At 39.0% G+C, this 23,946-nt stretch overlaps 1 protein-coding gene across 10 annotated transcripts in view; it reads right to left on the bottom strand.

The window, feature by feature from the left end:
* Positions 1-23,946, bottom strand: part of SCMH1 (Scm polycomb group protein homolog 1) — a 189,473-nt gene that overhangs the window by 57,442 nt on the left and 108,085 nt on the right. For all 10 annotated transcript variants that reach the window (XM_060020361.1, XM_060020371.1, XM_060020401.1 and 7 more), the window contains one exon: positions 18,589-18,832. In XM_060020361.1, the coding sequence (XP_059876344.1) occupies positions 18,589-18,832 (244 nt within the window). The remainder of the gene's footprint in view (positions 1-18,588; positions 18,833-23,946) is intronic.

The following is a 23,946-nucleotide window of genomic DNA, read 5'->3' on the forward strand; positions in this document are numbered from 1 at the left end:
TAGTGATTAGTTATATTGGTAATAGGTCTTACGAGAAAAATCATATGATGATATCCCCATAAATACTGAAAAAGCTTTTGACAAAATTTAACACTCAAGAAAATTAAGAAGAGCTGGTACTTCCTTAACAAGATAAAATACATATACCTAAATCCTAAAGCCAACATCTTTTTTTTTTTTTTTTTTTTTGCGGTGCGCGTGCCTCTCCCGTTGTGGAGCACAGGCTCCGGACGCGCAGGCTCAGCGGCCATGGCTCATGGGCCCAACCGCTCCCTGGCATGTGGGATCCTCCCGGACCGGGGCACGAACCCATGTCCCCTGCATCGGCAGGCGGACTCTCAACCACTGCACCACCAGGGAAGCCCTACAAGTGCTTTTCCTCAAGGCAGCCACAGTACTTCAGTATGCAGCAGAACTGTTTTATCCATACTTCTCATTTCCTCACATAGAATATTAAAAAGATTGAAATTTGACAAAATGAATCAAACTTGATAAAACTGATCAAATTCCAACCTTTGAGTCTCCCCAAAGGTTGGAATATGATATAAACAAATTTTGCTGCTTTATCAAGGACATCTTTTTTTTTTTTTTTTTGCGGTACGCGGGCCTCTCACTGCTGTGGCCTCTCCCGTTGCAAAGCACAGGCTCTGGACGCGCAGGCCCAGCGGCCACGGCTCACGGGCCTAGCCGCTCCGCGGCATGTGGGATCCTCCCGGACCGGGGCACCAACCCGCGTCCCCTGCATCTGCAGGCGGACTCTCAACCACTGCGCCACCAGGGAAGCCCTATCAAGGACATCTTAAGCGAACCTGGCTTCTTTTTTTCCCCGGCAATGTATGCCAGTGAAAGATATTACTGTTACTACAGTTTAGTGTCATTGCTTTGATTTGTACCAAGTTGCCAGCAGTTTTACACACCATTGGTTTTATACCACCAATGTAAACAAACACCCAGGGAAAAAGACAAATAGAATCAGTATTATTACTATGAAAACTGTTTGACCTCAGATCCTGTGAAAGTGTCTTGGGGATGCGATCCAAGGACCACAGTTGCAGAACTGCCGCACTAAACACTCTATTGGTTTTGTGCACTTAAACTTGCATCTCCCTTTGCTAGGAAAGAACTTCTTTTTCTCAGATATCCATATGGTACCATGGTACCTTTCAGCAATGCTTTTCCTGATCACTCTGTATAAAATAATACCTCCACTTACCCCCTGCCTCCCATGCCCCAACCCCTGGCACTTTCCATTTCCCTCTTTTTCCACAGAGCAATTATCACTGCTTACCTGATTATTTTCTGTCTCTCCCAACTAGCGTAAAATGACAATGCTGTTATCTCCACCTCCTAGAATTTTCCTTTATACATGGTAGGTGCTCAATAAATCTTAACTGAGTGAATGAATGTAACCCATAATCTGGCATTTGATTCTAGAATTTTGGTTTGCTTAGATTGCTTTTTTAGTGGTTCATGTCTAAATTCCATAGCAGGGTTAAAAACTCCAAGAACAGGCTAATCTACATTCCACATAGTCCCCAAAGTTTCTGGCACAGGCTTTGGACTACTATGTGCATTCCCTTCCCCAGGGAATACTTCAAGTTCCGTAGTCAACTCTGAGTAAAGCCTATTTCCAAAAGGCAGCACACACGTGGAATGGTAGAAAAGTGGCAAAATATTTTACCTACTTTTTTCTGGTTTGCAACAACTTCTATTGTAGGAACATTGTAATTGGTATATAAAAATGATGATCTCTTAGCTCCTTGGCTCTGGGTTTCCTATCCAAATACATGCTGGAAGAAAAAAAAAGTCATTCTGATGCTGTTTTCTGGTTGGTTTTAAGCAGAAGGTTCTTGGTTGAACACACAAATGTATATTTTAAAAATGAGCAGATTTGGCTCTGTGCAGCCAAGATCCTTAGAAGTATTCAATTTCTTTGCCTTGTATTTCTGGGAACCTATCTTAAGGATATGTTCTTCAGAATTGAAAAATGCTTAAATATTTTTTTCATAGCACTACTGTAAGAGAATTTTGGACTATCAAACTAGGGGAATAATTAGGCAAACAACTGTGTATCCATTCAACCAAATTATGTAATCACTAAAAATGATGGCCATAAGACTGTGGAACAGGGCAGATGATATAATGTTAAGTGACAAACAATATAAAATTTAACATATAGTGTAATTAAACTGTATTTCAAAGAATTATTTGTAAAGAATGAAAATCAGAATAAAATATACAAATTACTAACAATGGCAAAGGAAACGGGGAAGGTGGGAAATTCAGATTAACTGACTAGGTCCAGTAACAATAGCAATTTTATGAACAAATAGACACTAACCTCTTATGCCTTTTCCAGTAACTAACTGGATAATTTGCCCCAAACAGAATCTTAATATATTAAGAGCTGGAAGGGAGCTTACATATCATCTAGTTTAATCTCCTTTTTTGGACAGATGGAGAAACTAAAGATTATAGGGAAAAAATACTTGCTTATGATCTTTCAGGAAGTTAATGGCTAAGCTAGAGCTGGAACCATGGACATTTGAACATAATGTGTGAGTCTGAGGAAGTTACTTCATTTCTTTGCAGTGTAGTTTCTTCATTTGTAAAACAGATAATAGTACTTACCTAATGTGTTACTGTCAAGATTATACGAAATAACAATATGGTGGGACCACTATGGTGCTGGCCACATAGTGGCCAACAAACATTAGAGCCTTTTCCCCTTTCTGCTGCTCTGTGGGAGGCAGAAGTGCAGAATAGATTGAGGAGGGTTAGAAAGAGAAAGGGGAAGAGGAAAGTGCCAAGGGGTACCTAAGGCAGAACGATGTTTCTGATCCTGTTTGTTGTGGACCCTAAATCACTGTTCTAGTAGAAGATACAGCCAATGGGAATCCTGTCCTAAGACCAAAATGAGCCCACTTGAGTCGCTAAAGAGTGTGGACAGGTCAGTGTCCTGTCTCCCCCTCCCCACATTTTGCTCATCCCTCTCATGCTAATTAGTATGAAACTACTCTGATGCTTTCCATTTCACAGGGGGTAATGTGGGCAGTATCTGGGACCAGCTGTGATAGGGGTTCCACACGTGAGTAGCAATTTCTAGCCTTTTAACCTAGTTTACAGTCTCTGTGATAAAAGAAATATGAAACTTTTCTTACTGAATTAGAATTAATATTTTTCTCTTGAAACATTTTCTAGTCATAGAATATATATATATATATATATATATATATATATATATATATTTATGGTGGTACTCTCTTAACATACATCTCTGCTACCCTTAGGGTTCCTAAACAAATCATCTTTGCCATTTGATCATATTTGTTAAATAATTCCTTTGATTTTTCTTTATTAAAGAAAAATTTGAGCAACATTTAAAAAAAAGAAATGCCTATTTCTTCACTTGCTAGTTTTTAATCACTCTGAGAACCTTCAATTCTGCTCCAAAATTGGCAACGTGCAATATGCCTAAGTATACAAAAGGTAAGTATATATTAATTAAAATAATGGATGTGCAGTAGTTATTTCAGCCCTTGAAATAAACAGTGCTTGATCTAGAAATCAAGTTAGCCTGTCAGAATCTGGCTCAGGGTACTGTGCCGTTTAAGGTTAGGAGAAAGTGTATCTTTCTTCACAAATTCATCTGGACAACTGGTCTTCTTGATTTGCAACTGTGTTGACTGATTTCAGATTTAGTTTCCTGGTTTTTATACCTGCCTATGCTTAGATATGGCACATTCTGCTGACAATACAGTCTATCTCCAACTCTGCATTTATTCCATTTAGTTTATTCTAGTTTGACATCAAATTCATGGTTTCCTTAGCATCTCCCTAGCATTTTAGTCTGTTTGCAGTTCTAAGATTCTCTAACACTAAAAGCACAAAGGACTGTAGCTCAGAAAAGAAAATGCCTTTTCCCAGAGAATTGTCCTCTGAATGTCTCAAATTCATTTCTTTCACTCCAGCCCCACCTGCCACTACCTTAAGTCAGATCCTCATCATCTCTTGCCTTGATCACTGAAATGGCCAACTAACTGGTCTCCTTGCCTCTAATATACCCCCACCCACCATTATCTCTATCCCTTATCTAACAGGTCATAAAGGTCTGTCTAAAACACAAATACGATCAGGTCACTCCTTTGGTTAAAACCCTTCAATGGTCTCTTCTAACTTTCTGGGTTAAGTCCCTCTGAACAGGCCCTGCTTATTAACTTACGTCATCTGATTTTAGTTTTCCACCATACGTCCTGTGTTTCAATTTTCAGAATTTTTTTTTCTTAGCTTGTGCCTTGTACATGTTAGTCCACCTGGAATGCCCTTTTCTATCGCATCTCTAGTAGGCTAACAATTCTAGGCATCCTTCAGCAAATGACACAAATCCCAAGAAGCCTTCCCCAGTCTTCCCTCTTTTTCCCCTATTCAATTTGTATGGTATTATTTTGAACTTTACTTCTGGGTAACTCTTAAATATTTCATTCTATTTTTGACAACAATTTTATAAGCATCTGTTTTTATAATACACAAAAACTTAAAACTTTTAAATATTACCAATGAAAAATTCACCTTACTTATCATCATACAAATAATATATCTGATAGCTAACCCAAATAAAACTTGATGAAGTGACTTACTCTTCCTGGGTCTCAATGTCTTAATTTATAAAATAACAGCTTTAGACTATAAAATGACGTACATTTCTTGAGAGCTTAGTATGTGCTAGCTGTTGTTCTAATATACAAACTCATTTAACTCCTTACAACAACCATGTGTGTAGGAATTATTATTGCCTCCAACGCACAGATGAAGAAACTAAGGCTAAGAGAGGTTAAATAACTTGTTCTAAGTCACACAGCTAGCAGATCTCTAAAAAGGTCCTTCCATTTTGAAAGTTTTATGAGAATTCTATGGTTCTAAAAAATAAGCAGGATGTAGAAGAAAGTCAAATGAGCAACTGCTTCTACCTTATATTTTATTTATCTATATCTCATCTCCTCTAATAAAATTATACTCCCTGTTGTACCTAGCATACTGGCCAACCACACATTAGAAACTCAGTAAGTATTTTTGAATGAACTTACTGAATTCTCAACTTTTGGCATCATATATTTCACGGAAAGCCAGGTGTAGGCCAACAGATATTACTGGGAAAGATTAAAAAAAATCCAATTATGTTAATGTGGAAAATAAAATCAACAGTTTTTATTTGTTTTGATGGGGTTGGGGATTAGCTTCCGCCAAGTTAGTAAAGAATGTTATTTTATTTGAGATATGTTAACATAATTTTGAAAACAAAAACACACATAAATATGAGAAAAAAGAAAAAAAAAAGATGTGGTGATACATTGTCACTAAAAAGCACAAGTGACCAGACAGGCACCACAAGCCCCCATCCAAATAGGCTTCCAGGCCCGTATAAAGCAGAAAGCCAGACTAGCAGTCACTATACCAGCAGTAGAAAGAAAGGACAGAGAAACTGCAGGTACTCCAACTATCCTTGGTGGTGGTGGGGGGAGGGGTCCTACCAGTGCCCTTAGATGACTTTTCCAATCCCTTTTATTTCCATGAAGGTTAAATTTCCTAGGAATACCTCAACTGGCACAGTTGACTGAACAACTATATATACAGGTGGTTCCACTCAATTATGAATGACTTCTCCTGTGAGAACTATTGTATTTCATTTTCTATGACTGAACAGCTGGCAGTGACTAGACTAGAAAACTGACTTTTCTTGTCCAGATGTACAGTAACTAGTTATTGGTGCTTTAAAGGATCTATTTCCCACTCTTGATCTTTCTCATTCTACTCCCAACACACATTTCAAACTCATCCAAATCCCCAGTTGCTGGGGTAAAGCACCCTGGAGTTTCAGGTAGATTTCATTATGCTTTTCCAAAATCACTGATGGAAACCCTTCACCTGAGAATCTCACTTTAAAATTCTCAAAGTACCTTAACATTCATTAACTCATTCAATCTTATTCACAATTATCTCAGACTTATTTACCTACTGGTTATCTCTAAACGTCCTTTGAGGCATAGAGAAGTGAAGTGTGGTATAATAGAAAGAAAAGGACTTTGAAGTCAGAAACCATTAGGTTCAAAACCTTGCAAATCACTCAACCTCTCTTGAGCTATGAGTTATTGTGAGGTTTAACTGAAATAAAGTTTGAGGATATCGATGTGATAAGCACTGGTCTGATATGACCTAGGGACTGAACAAATTTTAGTTCTTATTCCTCCTGGGAAACTTCCTGAACCTCAGTCTCTTCATATGTAAAACAAAGTTAAATACTATAAACCCCACAGTGGGTTTGCGAGATTTACTAAGATAATGTATCAAAGTGTCTGCTGTATTTGAGACCTTGTATGGTTTCCTTTCTCTTTTGTTCAAAAATATTTATTTATTTTTGTTTGTGTTTGGTCTTAGTTGCCACATGCTGGCTCTTTCCTTGCAGTGCGTGGGCTTCTCTCTAGCTGTGGTGCGCGGGCTCTAGAGCGCGTGAGCTCTGTAGTTGCAGCGCGTGGACTTAGTTGCCCCTCAGCACATGGGATATTAGTTCCCTGACCAGGGATCGAACCCACATCTCCTGCATTGGAAGACGGATTCTTAACCACTGGACCACCAGGGAAGTCCCTAACTTCCTTCCTTATTAAGATGGTGCTCATTAAACATCCTTCTAAAAAACATTATAAAAAGTAATTAGTTTAACATATTACTAAATAGCAGATTCAAAAAAGGTTATATATTTTTGTGACCTATATTCCTTTTTTTTTGTAGAAAATTTACAACTGAGATTACGATTTAAATCCAATCTTTAAAAATTTTATATTGGAGTATAGTTGATTTACAATGCTGTGTTAGTTTCAGGTGTACAGCAAAGCAATTCAGCCATACACAGACACATATCCATTCTTTTTCAGATTCTTTCCCCATTTAGGTTATTAAAGAATATTGAGTAGAGTTCCCTGTGCTATACAGTAGGTGTGACCTACATTCTTTTCCATGGAAAGTTCTAAATAATTCTGGCTATACAGTATACTGTGAATATTGACCACATGTACATGAGTGAATTCAGCTCTAAGGCAGGCTTCCATGTTTCTACAGAGCAGATACTATATGATTCTTACTGATTTTTTTAAAACTTAATTTAATTTAATTTAATTTAATTTTTTGGCTGTGCTGCATGGCATGCAGGATCTTAGTTCCCTGACCAGGGGGACTGAACCCATGGTCCCTGCAAGTGGAAGCATGGAGTCCCAGCCTCTGGACCGCCAGTAAAGTCCCTTACTGATTTGAATGAAGAAAAATTATCATGGAGATGAAAGAGGAATCCTCCTATCTGATGAAAACTTTTACTGAGGGAAATACTTGGTTTATCACAACTTGGGTACTGTCATAAAAGATAATTGTAAAAGCACTTTCTAAATCTTTTGAATTACCACCTTACCCCTCAGTACAAAAAAAAAAAAAAGATTTACTAGAAAATCCCCTTACCTAACATGGCCATTATGTCCTGAAGTTTGGTTCAATTTGTGCTGAGACTAGGTAAGGGGTAACATTAAACATCTACTGTGACCATGTGAGAATATAAAAATAAAAAAAAATGCAATCCCTTATCTTTAACAAGTTAGGTCACAGTATAGTTCCCTTTTAAGGGAAGCGAGAGTGCCACTGTATTCTGCACTAGCTGGACCATTCCCAACGTGTGGAGCTCGCTCTAGGAACAACACTGTCAACCAAAGTGGATCAAGAAGAGAGTCCAAGATGATGAGGACCTTAGAAACTATACAATCTCAGAAATACCTGAAGAAAAAAGACCTGGAGGAACAAGAGTATCAAGAGTCCTCTGAAAAGGTTTCAAGTGAAACAAGAAACAGAATTAGAGCCAACAGATAGATACTGGGGGAAAGCAGATTTCACCTCAAAATAAAAAAAAAAAAAAGAACACTTTTAGCCATTAGAGCTATCGCAAATGGAAGGAATATGCTCCTTTGGGAGGGTACATAGTCTCCCTGTCTCTGGAAGAATTCAAGTAAGGGATAGATGAGTATTTACAGGGGATGCTCTCAGGGAATTAGGTGGGAGGTTGAATTTGAGGACTTCTGAGGTTTCCTCTAACCCTGAGATTCTAGGATCCTATGACTTTTTACTTTCCTGACATCTCATATTTAACACTAAGGCAACTAGCTGAATCTTAACCAAAGTCACTTCTAGATGGGAGAGGACATGGTAAAGAATGACTCTGAATTCTTTACATATTGGGAAGATGTTAAGCTCATGTTGGTGGATACAAGTTTTCCAAAATTCCAGTACTCACTTGTAAGTTTAAATCTATCATTTACAGCAAATGCTTATATGTTGTCTTTTATATATATATGTATTTTCTGGCTGTGTCAGGTCTTAGTTGCGGCATGCAGGCTCTTTGTTGCAGTGTTTGGGTCTCTCCCTAGTTGTGGCGCATGGGCTCCAGAGCGTGTGGGCTCTCTAGCTTAGGTGCGCGAACTCAATAGTTGTGGCGTGTGGGCTTAGTTGCCCCATGGCATGTGGGATTAGTTCCCCGACCAGGGATTGAACCGGCATCCCTGAATTGCAAGACGGATTCTCAACCATTGGACCACCAGGGAAGTCCCAGGCTGTCTTTCTTGAAGTGACTGTCTCACTTAATTTTGGAGAGAGTGTCTGCCAAATATTGGTGTCAGTTGTTCTTTGAAGTAAAGATGATGAACGTGGCCATGAAAAACGTGGCTACTTCAGTTTGCAACTCAAAGAATCACAAAAGTGCCTCATCTCTTCCTAAGACAACCATTATATTTGGTTATTTTAAGGATGGAGAAACTGAACTCATAGAGGTTAAAAGACTTGCAAAAGGACACACAGCTAAAGCTAGGATTTGAATCTAGATTTTTCAGTCTACAAAGTCCATGCTTTTTCCACTATGTTACTCTGAAACCAATAAACAAGAGAGTATCCCCAAATAAAGGAAAAGATAAAGAACTAAACATGCCTAGTTATAATAATGAAGGGCATCAGGGAACTGAGGACTTCTATGTCTCCAGTAATCCTTAGTTAGGAGTCTTAACTGCCCCCAAAGAATTCATTATCAGATCTTTCCTCTCTGCAGCAACAACACAGCATATGGAGTTAGAAACTGATTCATAAAATATAAGTCCAGCTTGTGTGTGTGTGTGTGTGTGTCTACATGACATAGAACATGAACAATGGAAAAGAAAAAAAGAACAGGGGGAAATCCATTTGGTTTATCAGTTTCCTGGACTGGGATCTTGTTTCCATTCACAGCAGTGTATCCTTGGTCTTGGCATAGTAATTTAGAGGATGTGTTCCTTATTAGCTTTGCTCAACTTGGCTGGGTTCAGCTATGTGTTGCCAGCTGGGCCGATGCCCAGGCTGAAACTCCACTGCTCTAAATTCCAGTTCACGTAATAAAGCATGGGTTGCCTCCTGCTCCTATCTAGCTGAGTTAACACATTCAGTTCCCCATATCTAGCTCCTTCTTTCCCTCCTGACTCTTACTCCCACAACATGGATAGAGGACCTCTGCAACTATAAAGACATCTCATGTTTTCCTGGGGACTTCTCAGGCTGATAAATCTGTAGAGAGTGGGAAAAACAGAAGGATAAGAAAATCATGCATGATAGGACCAGAGCCACCTTCAAAAACCTCGTATTACTAAAACTCAAGGGAGTGGCTGGGGCAATAGGTAAGAGGATTCAGGAACAATTTCAGCAAGTGGAGGGCTACACATTCTCAGAAGATGGTCTGATAACGTGTCTGGTCAAGTCTAGGCCACTTGGATAGGTGGCATAAAAGCACATTGTGATGAAGCACCTGCCGGTCAGCCATACAGTCAAATGAATACACTCCAGCCTTCCTCAGCATAAGACTGTCTATCTAAAAAGCTTACAGTTAAACTCCTGCCTTCTTGCCATATCACCGCATAATCTTCTGTTCTTCTCTGCTCTACGAGTTTGCCCAGTTCCCCTCATCTTCCTGATATACATGAATGTTTACGTTTTGTTTGTCTCCTAGGAAGTCATAATCGAGATTCAGAAATTCTTATTTATAACTGTAGTATCTCCTTAAAAAACCATCTAGCGAATTAAGGGGAAAAATGTTACACAAGGAGTTTCCATTACTGGTTTCCAATGTGACTTTATTGAGAACCACCTACACTTATTTAAAATAGGGCATTTTGCAAGTTGATATATATTGATGCTGGCACACAGCAGGTGTTAATAAAAGCTTTTTGCCAAAGAAAACTACATGGGTCTAAGTATTCCCAAGAAAACAGCAGGTGTGGTCAAATTTATGAACTGCCTACATCACATCTCACTATTTCCAGGAGTTTGAGAGATGCCAGTTGTTTCATTATATGTGCCAGAAAATTGCTACCACTCTCAGGCATCTGTGGTTGGTGAAGGCAGGAGAGAGAACTGGGCAGAGCCAAGGGGCAGCTTAAGGAAGCTGGAAGAGAGACATGGGGTTTTACTGTCCCTTAAGCAGATATAATTAGAATCAGTGAGAGAACCCAGATCGCCTGCTTCATAATGTAGTGCCACTCATTTCATTTCTTCATATTCCCATTTCTAGCTATGTACCATCAGCATACAATCAAGAGAAAAGCAGTCATGGGAGTACTAGTTCACCATACAAACCTCATCTCATAAATATTTTTCCTGACCAAAATAGAGCACTTAAGTGTCTCTCTGTGCAGTTCCCTTTTCTTGGGATGTCTAGACATCTAAATTCAGACAGAACTAACAGAAAGGGGGCACCTACTCTGCGCTATATGGTTGTATGCATTTGTACACCCACTTTCGCATTTCAGTCACTCAATCAACCTGGGAAGTAGGTACTTCTCTAAAATCTCCACTGAACCTAGCACTGCTAATATGGGGCTGCTCTACAATTGTTGGGTAGATGATGAATAAAGGCCAGAGTTTCTAAATGTGATTAGAATACAAGGCCGAAGCTAGAATAATGACAGAGGGAGAGGGAGAGAGAGAGAGAGAGAGAGAGAGAGAGAGAGTGTGTGTGTGTGTGTGTGTGTGTATGTGTGTAGGGAGGGAATGGTATATTAAATGAAGGCAAGGCCTGGAACTAGTATGTCTGAGAGGGTAAAAGGAAAAATTGTCAAATAGCCAAGTGGCTGTCCTCATGAAGGGCACCAAAGAATTTGTTTCACTTATTAACAAACACCCCCCCCCCCCCCCCCGCCTTTTCTGACATGGTTAGTACACAGCTTCTCAGGAGAGGAGAGGGTATACTGGCCACCAGAAGCTTCCTGCAGAGAGGACATTCTCCTGCTTGTGTGGCTTAGCAGAAAAAGAAGTTGGGTGGAAGAGCAGGGGGTAGTCCAGGTGTACATGTGTTTTGTGACAGAGACGTGAGTGAATATGGGTTCGAAGATATACCTTTCTGGCGATGGGAGCCCTCTGACACTTTTATTTTTGGCCACAAGGTTTCCAAGATTTAAGAAACAGAAACATTAGTTTAAATAAATTTCAGTCTGCTGTTAAAATTGTAGTAGCACTCTCACTTTTGTACCTGAGTGAATAATGGCTTTAGATGATGATGAACAGAAATGGAATCAGAAAATACAGCATGATCTATTTTACTCAACAGATATTATTGAATAAATACCTATGTACCAAGTGCTGGGGATATAAAGATGAAGTTAATAAATTAGTTCCACTTAACGAGGACTCCAAGCAGAAGTGAATCCTAACTTTCTAGACATGGTAGAAAGAAGAATTTTAGCTCCCTCATTAATCCTTATACTGAAAAACCAGTATTATTTTACAGGTTGCAGTGGTAACTTTGTTAAATAAATAAAATAGTTGTGATAGGTGTTAAAATAAACTTTAAGAACTCACATTTTAGCTTCTTTATTCAAAGAATACTCCATGCCCCCCATCTTATCTTTTCACCACAATGTCTCTGCCTCAATTCTCCCTCTCACCTGAAATATAATAACAGCTTATTAACTGACACCTCTGACTCCAGCTTCAGGAAGCCACCCAGCCTTTTATTGCTATCAGAATGGTTCTTCTAAAACACAAATCTAACCTGTAACTCTACTGATTAAGTCCCATTCAATGGCTCTTACTGCTCTTAAGGAAAAGACTCAGATCCTTAAAATGGTCTATAAGGGAAGCTGTATATTTCCTGTGCCTTCCTTTCCAGCTTTATTTCTTTCTACTCCTCTCCTTACACCCTACAATCCAGTCATTTAAACATTTTTGAGGTCCTCAATCAGAGTTTATAAAAAATCTTGGGCTTCCACTCATCTTCCCCACTGCTAGCTACAACTCTTTTCTCAACCTCCCCATCCTTCATATTTCAGCTTAGATGTCACTTCATTTGAAAGCCTTCCCTGACCTTCAACTTCTAATCCTCCAATCTAGGTTAGGGGCCCTTCTGTACTTTATTACTGCAAAGTCATAATTCTCCATTGGTCTATATGCTCACAAAACTATAAACTCTAAAGGCAAAATTCCTATCAATCGATCCAATGACTAGCACTTAGTCATGACTTTATATTTAGAACTTGAATGAACTGATGGCTGGCTGAAGAAAATCAGCCCATTAGTTGACCTCGTGACAGCCTTAGTTGTGTTATTCTTGCCTCTACCTAGTTTTTCCTTGCATAGTTTAGGATTACAATTTAACCAACCCTCTTTCTGACCCAGAATTCCAAAGTGATTACAGTATAGTTTCCTATGTAGTTTTCTAACAGAAAGAGACCATCCATCCATAAAGTATGGGACACACTTTTAAAAATGTTTCACAGAAGGGGCTTCCCTGGTGGCACAGTGGTTGAGAGTCCACCTGCCGATGCAGGGGACGCAGGTTCGTGCCCCGGTCCGGGAAGATCCCACATGCCGCGGAGCGGCTGTGCCCGTGAGCCATGGCCACTGAGCCTGCGCGTCCAGAGCCTGCACGTCTGGAACCTGTGCTCCGCAACGGAGGAGGCCACAGCAGTGAGAGGTCTGCGTATCACAAAAAAAAAAAAAAAAAAAAAAAAAAGTTCCACAGAAAAAAAAAAATGGAAGAGATATTCTGAGTTTTGTTTTTAAATATCAAATTCTTACTCTCCAGGTTAGAGAGAGTACTCTCCAGCATTTCAGCCACAGCAGTAAGTCAGATTTTGAAAATTTTCTCTTCGTATGATGCTGCAGGTAGAAAGGGTAGACTGAAAGGGTAAAGGAAGCCTGGCTGACCATTTACTCCAACAGGTGTGCTCAAGGGCTGCACCTCTACTGGACCATCATATTTGCAACAGCATAGAGAGCAGCCAGACCAAATTCACACTACGTGAAGACAAAAGAGACTGATGTATAATCCAGAATAATAATATATTAACACATGATAAAAATACAGGGACTTCCCTGGTGGTCCAGTGGGTAAGACTCCACGTTCCCAATGCAGGGTTCGATCACTGGTTGGGGAACCAGATCCCAGGTGCATGCTGCAACTAAGAGTTTGCATGCCACAAGGAAGATCCCACGTGCCCCAGCTAAGACCCAGCACAACCAATACATAAATACGTATTAAAAAAAAATGAAATAGCTTGGATCTCATTACACAGGAAGCTAAGCTATAATCTGAAACTGTCTTGCCCACCTGAACTCAGAGCAAAGGAGGGGGCAGTTTAGTAGATTATTAAATGCCTAATTAACATTATAGTCATGCCAAGTGGACTGAACTCTTTATTTGGTTTTTTAATTTTAAAAAGTAAAGCTTGCCTCTGTTTTAGTTTTATTTTAAGTCACACATAAAAAAAGTGATCAGCTAAAAAAAAACCTTCAGCCTTTTATAACCACTACCCTGGATTAGTTGCAAGCTTGGCGTTTGCTGCTCATCAGAAGTGGCTTGGCCCAGGAGTTTAGGACCTAAAAAAGGATTCCTACTGGCTTAACAAAGGAGAAACAGCTAGCATGCAGAGTCCCCTTAGAGAGGCAGAGCCCTGTGTGGGTGGAGTGCAGAGTTAGGTGGGAGGTGAGCTGATGATCTGGAATCAAGTAGAAGACAGTCATAGGAGTCACCTGTTACCTATCCTCAAGGTCAGGAACCTGTACACTATGCAGGGGTGGAAGGACCCTCAAGGATCATCTAGTTCAAACTAGATGACTTGCTCAAAGACAAGGAATGACTGGCTCAAAGACATAAAACAAGCTTGTGCCCTAGCTGGGGCTAGGCTTCATTTCAATTCTCTGATGTTACGCTACACTGCTTCTTTCCTATTTCATATCAGGATCTGGACGCCAAAACCCAGGGTCTCAAATGAAGCTTTGAAGAGAGCCCAAAGGAGAATGGGGAGAGTATACAGGAAGATGTGTGAAGGTAATATGGCTCAAAGTGATGGCCCTACTAAAAGATCTCCATGGCCTCTCCCTCTAGACTCAGCTATCCATAGAACCAAGTCACTTAATCTTTTGAACTTTGCTTTTCTCATAAATAAAATGTATCTGAAAATAATACCTAGTTCAGATTTAGCAGAAGATAAAAAGAAATAATGTGTGTAAAAGAACATCAAATGAATATTGGAATTTTTCCTACTTACTGTGGGCAAGAAACAATCGTGTAAGACTTGAATTTTTTAACATTTGCACACTAATGACCAGAAGGTAGAAAGGAAAGAGATAGTATGATTAGAAAGAGAACAGGCTTACACATAGAGAACATCTTGTTTTGTGAAATGAATTGAGTAATCACATTTTTTCCACGTTGTATCACTTGCTTCTTAGCCAGGACACTGAGATGGCCCAAGTTCTATTACTGAAAGCTACATTATAAGCTCTACTGAGGGTATGAGGTGTGGGAGGAGGGAGTTGTTGCAGGAAACAACCCAGCTGCTGGAATGATGACCGAAGGACCTGGTCTGGAAATGCCAACTGGAAGAACCTCCTACCTTCTAAGCCTGGTCCTTCTGTTAAAAATCTAAGATCTCCAGAGATACACTGAAGAGAAGGAAAGAGCCAGCAAACACCTCTGCAATCGTCAGCCACATGGTGTGCCGTATTTCTTATCAGCATAGCGTGCAGTCAGAAGAAAATACGTGTCCAGTAATTTCTGAACACAAAGATTCTCAAGCTCCTCTGGCTTTTGAGAACTGCCCAATTGCCCTAGGAGATTTACCAGTTAAAATAGAGTTCTTTAAGCAAGAAAGTAAGAAAATTAACCTACTAACTGGATATACCCCGGAGCACCAAGGCTTATCCTGTTTTAGTCTCAAGAAAGCAAAAATGACTCCATTATCACTTTTAAGGCACTTCTCTTCCTGCTACTTCCACAGAGAGATTATCTCACAGAGTCTGCAGAGAGAGGGCAATGGATTTCTCACACTGACCCCAGGGCACTTGTTTCTGGAAGCATATAGAGGAGTAGCACTTTCCTGAGGCAGGAAGTCTGTCTTCTCTCCCCTACACTGCCCCCATCTCAAGTTCTCTCCATTCAGTGCCACCAACCTAATCCAAGCAACCCTATCTTTTCCTCCTCTGCAGTTACCATGGCACAACCCATTCTCCATAAAGCAGCGCAAGTGATGTTTCACGTAACAGCTTTATTGACACGTAATTCACATACCATAAAATTCACCCTTTTAAAGTGCACAGTTCAGTGTTTTTAGTAGATTCACAGAGTTGTGCAAACGTCATCCCCATCTGACCTCAGAACACATTCATCATCACCCAAGGAAACCCCATACCCATTAGCAGCCACTTACCATTTCCTCCCTCCGCCCCACAAGCCCCTAGAAACCACTAGTGTATTTTGTCTCTATGTTTTTGCCTATTCTGGACATTTCATATAACTGCAAATGTGTGGTCTTTTGTGACTGGCTTTTTCACTTAGCATAATGTTTTTAAGGTACATCTATGTTATAGCATGTATCAGTACTTCACTCTTTTTTATTGCCAAATATTTCATATGGATGTAACACATTTTATTTACCTTTTTATCAGATGAACTCTTGGGCTATTTCAACTTTTTGGCTGTTATGAATAATGCTGCCATGAAGTTCATGGTACATGTTTGTGTGGGCATATGATTTATATTCTCTTGGGTATATACCCACAAGTGGACTTGCTGGGTCACAGGTAACTCTATGTTTAACATTTTGAGTAACTTCCAAACTGCTTTCAAAGTGGCTGCAGCATTTTACAATCTCACCGGCAATGTATGAGAGTTCCAATTACTCCACATTCTCGCCAACACTTGTTATTGTCTGTCTTTTGATTATATCCATACCCATGGGTGTTAAGTGGTATCTCATTGTGGCTTTGATTTGCATTTCCCTAATGACTAAAGATGCTGAGCATCTTTTCAAGTCCTTATTGGCCTTTTGTATATTTTCTTTGGAGAAATATTCAAGTCCTCTGCCCATCTTTTCAACTGCATTATTTATCTTTTTTATTGTTGAGTCGTAAGTTTCTTTTGTATTCTTGGATACAAGTACAAGTGATTTTTTAAAAAAGTAAATCAGATTTTGTTACTCCCTTACATAGTACCCTCTAATGATTCCCCACTATGTTTAGAATAAAATCCAAATTCTCACTCTGGCTTACAAGGTCCTACACGATTTTGCCACTTTGCCCCTCACACAGTGCACTGTAGTCAGAGCAGTGTTCTTTCTGCCCTTGAAACATAATAAACTCATTCGTGTCTCAATACCCTTGTAGGTTTGTCACAACTGCCTGCTTGGAATTCTCTTTCCTTGGATGGCTTCTTCTTGTCATTGAATTCAAATATCTCTTTTCAGACAATTTTTCCTAAAAAAAAATTGTATCTAAAAAAGCTCCCCCTCCACAAAGAGGAACAAGGGAACTTTTGGGGATGATGGATATGTTCATTACCTTGATTATGGTAACGGTTTCATGGATATATACATATGTCAAAACTTTTTAAACTATATACTTTATGTGCCATTTATTTTACTTCAATTATATTCAATAAAGCTGTTAAACAAGTAACTCTTTTCATAATCACACCTTTACTGTCACACTCTTATCATACTTTATTTCCTTAGGAGAAACTGTCTACCTGAAATCATCTTGTTTACTTCTTGACTTAAATGTTTATTGACTATCTCATCCCTCTAGAATGGAAGTGTCATGAGAGCACTTCATGAATGTTTTTCATCTTGTAACTGCTGTATCCTCAGCTTGGCTCACAGTTGGGTGCTACATAAATATCTGGCTAATTGAATGAGTGAATTTGATAGAGGTTTAGAAAAGAAACCCAAAGACAATAGGAAGGGTGACTTTCCATTCCCTCAGACTCACAAGTACTTGAGGGGATGAAATTCTTATTATTTATTTTCTTTATTAAGAGCTACCTTGGGCTTCCCTGGTGGCGCAGTGGTTAAGAATCCACCTGCCGATGCAGGGAACATGGATTCGAGCCCTGGTCTGGGAAGATCCCACATGCTGTGGAGCAACCAAGCCCTTGCACCACAACTACTGAGCCTGCGTTCTAGAGCCCGTTCGCCACAACTACTGAGCCTGCGCTCTAAAGCCCGTTCGCCACAACTACTGAGCTCGCGAGCCACAACCACTGAAGTCCACGTGCCTAGAGCCCGTGGTCCGCAACAAGAGAAGCCGCTGCAATGAGAAGCCAACGTACCACAACGAAGAGTAGCCCCCGCTCGCCACAACTAGAGAAAGCCCGCACTCAGCAATGAAGACCCAATGCAGCCAAAAAAAAAAAAAAAAAAAAAGAGCTACCTCAAACTCTATTCTGGATGATCTCCAACATCGTGATCGTTAGAAATATCACTGACTGTTCACCTACTCTGTGGTACTATTCTAGTACTTTATATATACTCTCCCATAGGTAGTGGTTATTTTAATAATAGTATTATAATGATAATATAGCATATTATATAGTAGTTATAATAAATATATAATAACTATAATAATAGCAGCAGTAATACAGTAAAAACATTTGTTTAGCATTTGGTATTTGTCAGATATTATGTAAGCATTTTACCCATGTAATCTCATTTATTCTTCACAGTAACTTTATGAAGTAGGTATTCTTTTACAGACAAGGAATTTTGAAGTTTAGAGAGGTGAACTAACTGACCAAAGCCACACAACTGGCAAAAGGCAGAGCTGGACCTCAAATCTAAGTCTATCTGACTTCAAAGCACATGCTTTTTCCATTATGCTACAGTGCTTGTTAAGTATTTTTATATAATACAATGTTACTCCAGCTCATCTACAAACCCAGAATGTGCACCTCAAGAATGATACTACTCAAACTCTGAAACAGGCTAGTAGTAAGAGTAAGAGAGATGAGAAGCTAGTTGCCTGAAAATAAGCCAAGATATTTAGAGCAAGGAATTTTTACTTTATGCCAAACTCCATGTCTAGCTTCACGTGACATTTAAATTCTTACTGTTTCTGATTACTCTTCAGTAGACATTGGTTTTTACCTAAGTTGCTGGTCCTTGCTCCTCCTTTGCCTACGAGTGAGGTTTATTGGTGAAGGTATGCTGACCATGAGAGATGTAGGTAGGCTCCCTTACCAACTTGGGTTCCAATTTTAAGAGCGTTTACCTTTAGTGCCAGGCGGCTGCAGGTTGTCTCCAGTCAAGGAACACCAGCCCACAGGGAAGATGTCCCGGGAGTCGAAGCGGCACCAGTAGTCAAAGGCCCCTCGCCACCCATCAAAAGTGACAAGCACCTCTGAGCCTCGCACCTCCCCAATAGTGGCTGGGCAAATGAAATGAGGGTTCTTCCTGTCCACAGCTTCCAGCTTCATTCCCATTTTGAAGAAGTTGTGAGAAGGTGATGGTGGTTCCTAAATGAGAGACAAAAATACACAGACCTAGACACAAAGAGAGAGGCTATGTATGCCAAAAGACTATTTCATCTGGATGATTAAAAAATGACTGCTATATAGGATTTATAATGGAGCTTTAGTCTTTCTTTTAAATGAATTTCAAAGTATACAAAAGTATTACTTTGCTAATCCTGTTATTTTGACATCTTTGCTTCAGATCCTTTTTTTTTTTTCAAGAAATAAAGGGTAACAGATAAGGCTGAATCCCCTTTTGTGCCCTTCCCCATGCATGTTTCATACTTTATATGTACAAACCATTTGCATACTTTTAAATTTTATATAAATAGTATTATACTGAACATATCATTCTACATCTTGCTTTTTTTGTTCAACATTGTTTTTGAAACGTATCCATGTTGATAAATTTAGCTCTAGTTTAACTGCTAATAGTACTCCATTACACGTATATATCATAATTTATTCATTCTCTTTTGACAGACATTTAAGGTTGTTATGAATTGTTTACTATTTCAAAAGAGTTTTAATGGCCCTTCTTGCACTTGTTCCTTTGTTCACATGTGGCAGGATTTCTTCAGGGTGTATACCTAGGAGTAGAATTGGTGGGTTATAGGATAGATATATACATCTTCCACTTTATTAAATATTGTTAAATTGCCCTCCAAAGCAGTTGTAACATTGTACAGTCTCTCCAGTAGTGTAGCTAGTTCTTGGGTGCTGATCTGCAATGCAGTTGCATAGATAAAGTTTCCAAAAAAGTGTTGTATACTCTATTCTGTTTCCCTTCGTCTTACTGTCTGATCGTGTACCAATAACGTCTTATTAAACGGGTATCTGGCAGAAAAAGTCTCCCTACCTTGTTATTCTTCAGTATTGTTTTGGCTATTCTTTCTCCTTGACCTTTCATATGAATTTTAGGATCAGCTTTTCAAGTTCCACAGAAAAACCCTACTTGTATTTTGACGGGAATCCCAGTGAACTTATAATTTGGGAAGAAATAACCTTTGTATGTATGATATTGAGCCTTTCCATCCAGGAACATGATAGTATTTTCCATCTGTTAAGTATTCTTTAACATAGATTTCTTCTTCAGTATAAGTTTAAAAATTCCTTTACAAATGTCTCATGCTTTTTACAAACCATATTGTAATATTTTTTTCTGGCCGTATTGTAATTCTTTTGCTATCTTAAAGAGTACCTTTAAAAATTTTATTTTCAAACCACTTGCTGCTGTTAAATAGGAATGCAACTGATTTTCAAAAATTGATCAACATTTAATACTGATTAGCTTATGCTGATTGATATACCATTTTTTCTTGTCTGTTTGATTTATCAATTATTGAGAGATGTGTATTAAAATATTTCCTAATGATTGTGGATGTTCCAAATTTTCCACATAATTCTGTCAAATTTTGCTTTTCCTACTTTGAGGCTATGTTTTTGAGGAGCATGTATATTTATAACTTTTATCTTCTTGGTGAAGTATATATTTTTTATCATTAGATACTAACCTCTTTAAAGCTTTTTAGCACCAAGTCTTCTTTGTCTAATTTCAGTATAGTTAACACCAGCTTTATTTTGATAAAGGTTTGCACGGTATACATTTTATATTCTTTAACTTTCAACACCTTTCTGTCATATTTCAGCAGTGTCTCTTGTAAACAGCATGTAGCTAGATTTAAAAACAATCTAATCTATGTCTGACTAAACTGATGAGTTTAAGCTAATTTCTTGTGATAACTGATATATATATAAATTTATTACAATTATCATACTGTCTACATTTCTATTTAACTTGATTTTTCAAGTTGTACCTTTAACTTCTTTTTTCTCCTTAAAAATCAACTGAATTTTCTTCCCTTTTTCCCTCTCCATTGATTCAGATTTTTTTAAAAAATAAATTTATTTATTTTTGGCTGCGTTGGGTCTTTCTGGCTGTGCGCGGGCATTCTCTAGTTGCGGTGAGCGGGCTCTAGAACGTAGGCTCAGTAATTGTGGCGCACGAGCTTAATTGCTCTGTGGCATGTGGGATCTTCCTGGACCAGGGCTTGAACCCGTGCCTCCCGCACTGGCAGGTGGATTCTCCCTCCTCCCCTCCCTCCTCCCTTTATTTATTTTGGCTGCGTTGGGTCTTCGCTGCTGCACGTGGGCTTTCTCTAGTTGCAGCGAGCGGGGGGTACTCTTCATTGCGGTGCGTGGGCTTCTCACTGTGGTGGCTTCTCTTCTTGCGGATCACAGGCTTTAGGTGCGTGGGCTTCAGTGGCTGTGGCTCACTGGCTTTAGAGCGCAGGCTCAGTAGTTGTGGCGCATGTGCTTAGTTGCTCTGTCATGTGGGATCTTCCAGGACCAGGGCTCAAACCTGTGTCCCCTGCATTGGCAGGCGGATTCTTAACCACTGCACCAGGAGGGAAGTCACTGGCAGGCAGATTCTCCTTTTTTTTTTTTTTTTCAAATATCATGACGTTATATAAGTGCATCTAAACATACAATAGCAATTTGCTTTCCTTTTTAGGTACAGGTATATAAAAAAGTTGAATGATCCGTCTCTTTTGTCTCAAACAGGAGTTTACAGATCTTTTTTTTCTGTAAGAATGGCTTTTTAGGTAGTAACATTTGTACTTTTTTTTTAAACATCTTTATTGTAGTATAATTGCTTTAAATTGGTGTGTTACTTTCTGCTTTTTAACAAACTGAATCAGTTATACATATACATATGTTCCCATATCTCTTCCCTCTTGTGTCTCCCTCCCTCTCACCCTCCCTACTCCACCCCTCTAGGTGGTCACAAAGCACTGAGCTGATCTCCCTGTGCTATGCGGCTGCTTCCCACTAGCTATCTACCTTATGTTTGGTAGTCTATATGTCCATACCTCTCTCTTGCTTTGTCACAGCTTACACTTCCCCCTCCCCATATGCTCAAGTTCATTCTCTAGCTGGTCTGTGTCTTTATTCCTGTCTTGCCCCTAGGTTCTTCATGACCTTTGTTTTTTCTTAAATTCCATATACATGTGTTAGCATATGGTATTTCTTTTTCTCTTTCTGACTTAACTTCACTCAGTATGACAGACTCTAGGTCCATCCACCTCACTACAAATAACTCAATTTCGTTTCTTTTTATGGCTGAGTAACATTTCATTGAATATATGTGCCACATCTTCTTTATCCATTCATCTGTCGATGGACACTTAGGTTGCTTCCATGTCCTGGCTATTGTAAATACAGCTGCAATAAACATTGTGGTACATGACTCATTCTGAACTATGGTTTTCTCAGGGTATATGCCCAGTAGTGGGATTGCTGGGTGGTATGGTAGTTCTATTTTTAGTTGTTTAAGGAACCTCCATACTGTTCTCCATAGTGGCTGTATCAATTTACATTCCCACCAACAGTGCAAGACGGTTCCCTTTTCTCCACACCCTCTCCAGCATTTATTGTTTCTAGATTTTTTGGTGATGGCCATTCTGACTGGTGTGAGATGATATCGCATTGTAGTTTTGATTTATATTTTTCTAATGATTAATGATGTTGACCATTCTTTCATGTGTTTGCTGGCAATCTGTATATCTTCTTTGGAGCAATGTCTATTTAGGTCTTCTGCCCATTTTTGGATTGGATTGTTTTTTTTTGCTATTGAGCTGCATGAGCTACTTGTAAATTTTGGAGATTAATCCTTTGTCAGTTGCTTCATTTGCTAATACTTTCTCCCATTCTAAGGGTTGTATTTTGGTCTTATTTATGGTTTCCTTTGCTGTGCAAAAGCTTTGAAGTTTCATTAAGTCCCATTTGTTTATTTTTGTTTTTATTTCCATTTCTCTAGGAGGTGGGTCAAGAAGGATCTTGCTGAGATTTATGTCATAGAGTGTTCTACCTATGTTTTCCTCTAAAAGTTTGATAGTGTCTGGCCTTACATTTAGGTCTTTAATCCATTTTGAGTTTATTTTTGTGTATGGTGTAAGGGAGTGTTCTAATTTCATTCTTTTACATGTACCTGTCCAGTTTTCCCAGCACCACTTACTGAGGAGGCTACCTTTTCTCCACTGTACATTCCTGCCTCCTTTACCAAAGATAAGGTGACCATATGTGCGTGGGTTTATCTCTGGGCTTTCTATCCTGTTCCGTTGATCTATATTTCTGATTTTGTGCCAGTACCATACTGTCTTGATTACTGTAGCTTTGTAGTATAGTCTGAAGTCAGGGAGCCTGATTCCTCCAGCTCCGTTTTTCGTTCTCAAGATTGCTTTGGCTATTTGGGGTCTTTTGTGTTTCCATACAAATTGTGAAATTTTTTGTTCTAGTTCTGTGAAAAATGCCAGTGGTAGTTTGATAGGGATTGCACTGAATCTGTAGATTGCTTTGGGTAGTAGAGTCATTTTCACAATGTTGATTCTTCCAATCTAAGAACATTGTATATCTCTCCATCTATTTGTATCATCTTTAATTTCTTTCATCAGTGTCTTATAATTTTCTGCAAACAGAAGTTTTGTCTCCTTAGGTAGGTTTATTCCTAGATATTTTATTCTTTTTGCTGCAATGGTAAATGGGAGTATTTTCTTGATTTCACTTTCAGATTTTTCATCATTAGTGTATAGGAATGCAAGAGATTTCTGTGCATTAATTTTGTATCCTGCTACTTTACCAAATTCATTGATTAGCTCTAGTAGTTTTCTGGTAGCATCTTTAGGATTCTCTATGTATAATATCACATCATCTGCAAAAAGTGACAGCTTTACTTCTTCTTTTCCAATTTGGATTCCTTTTATTGACTTTTCTTCTCTGATTGCTGTGGCTAAAACTTCCAAAACTACGTTGAATAAGAGTGGTGAGAGTGGGCAACCTTGTCTTGTTCCTGATCTTAGTGGAAATGCTTTCAGTTTTTCACCATTGAGGACGATGTTGGCTGTGGGTTTGTCATATATGGCCTTTATTATGTTGAGGAAAGTTCCCTCTATGCCTACTTTCTGCAGGGTTTTTTATCATAAATGGGTGTTGAATTTTGTCAAAAGCTTTCTCTGCATCTATTGAGATGATCATATAGTTTTTCTCCTTCAATTTGTTAATATGGTGTGTCACATTGATTGATTTGTGTATATTGAAGAATCCTTGCATTCCTGGGA

This window comes from Delphinus delphis, chromosome 1 (assembly GCF_949987515.2).
Source record: "Delphinus delphis chromosome 1, mDelDel1.2, whole genome shotgun sequence".
Lineage (NCBI taxonomy): Eukaryota > Metazoa > Chordata > Mammalia > Artiodactyla > Delphinidae > Delphinus > Delphinus delphis.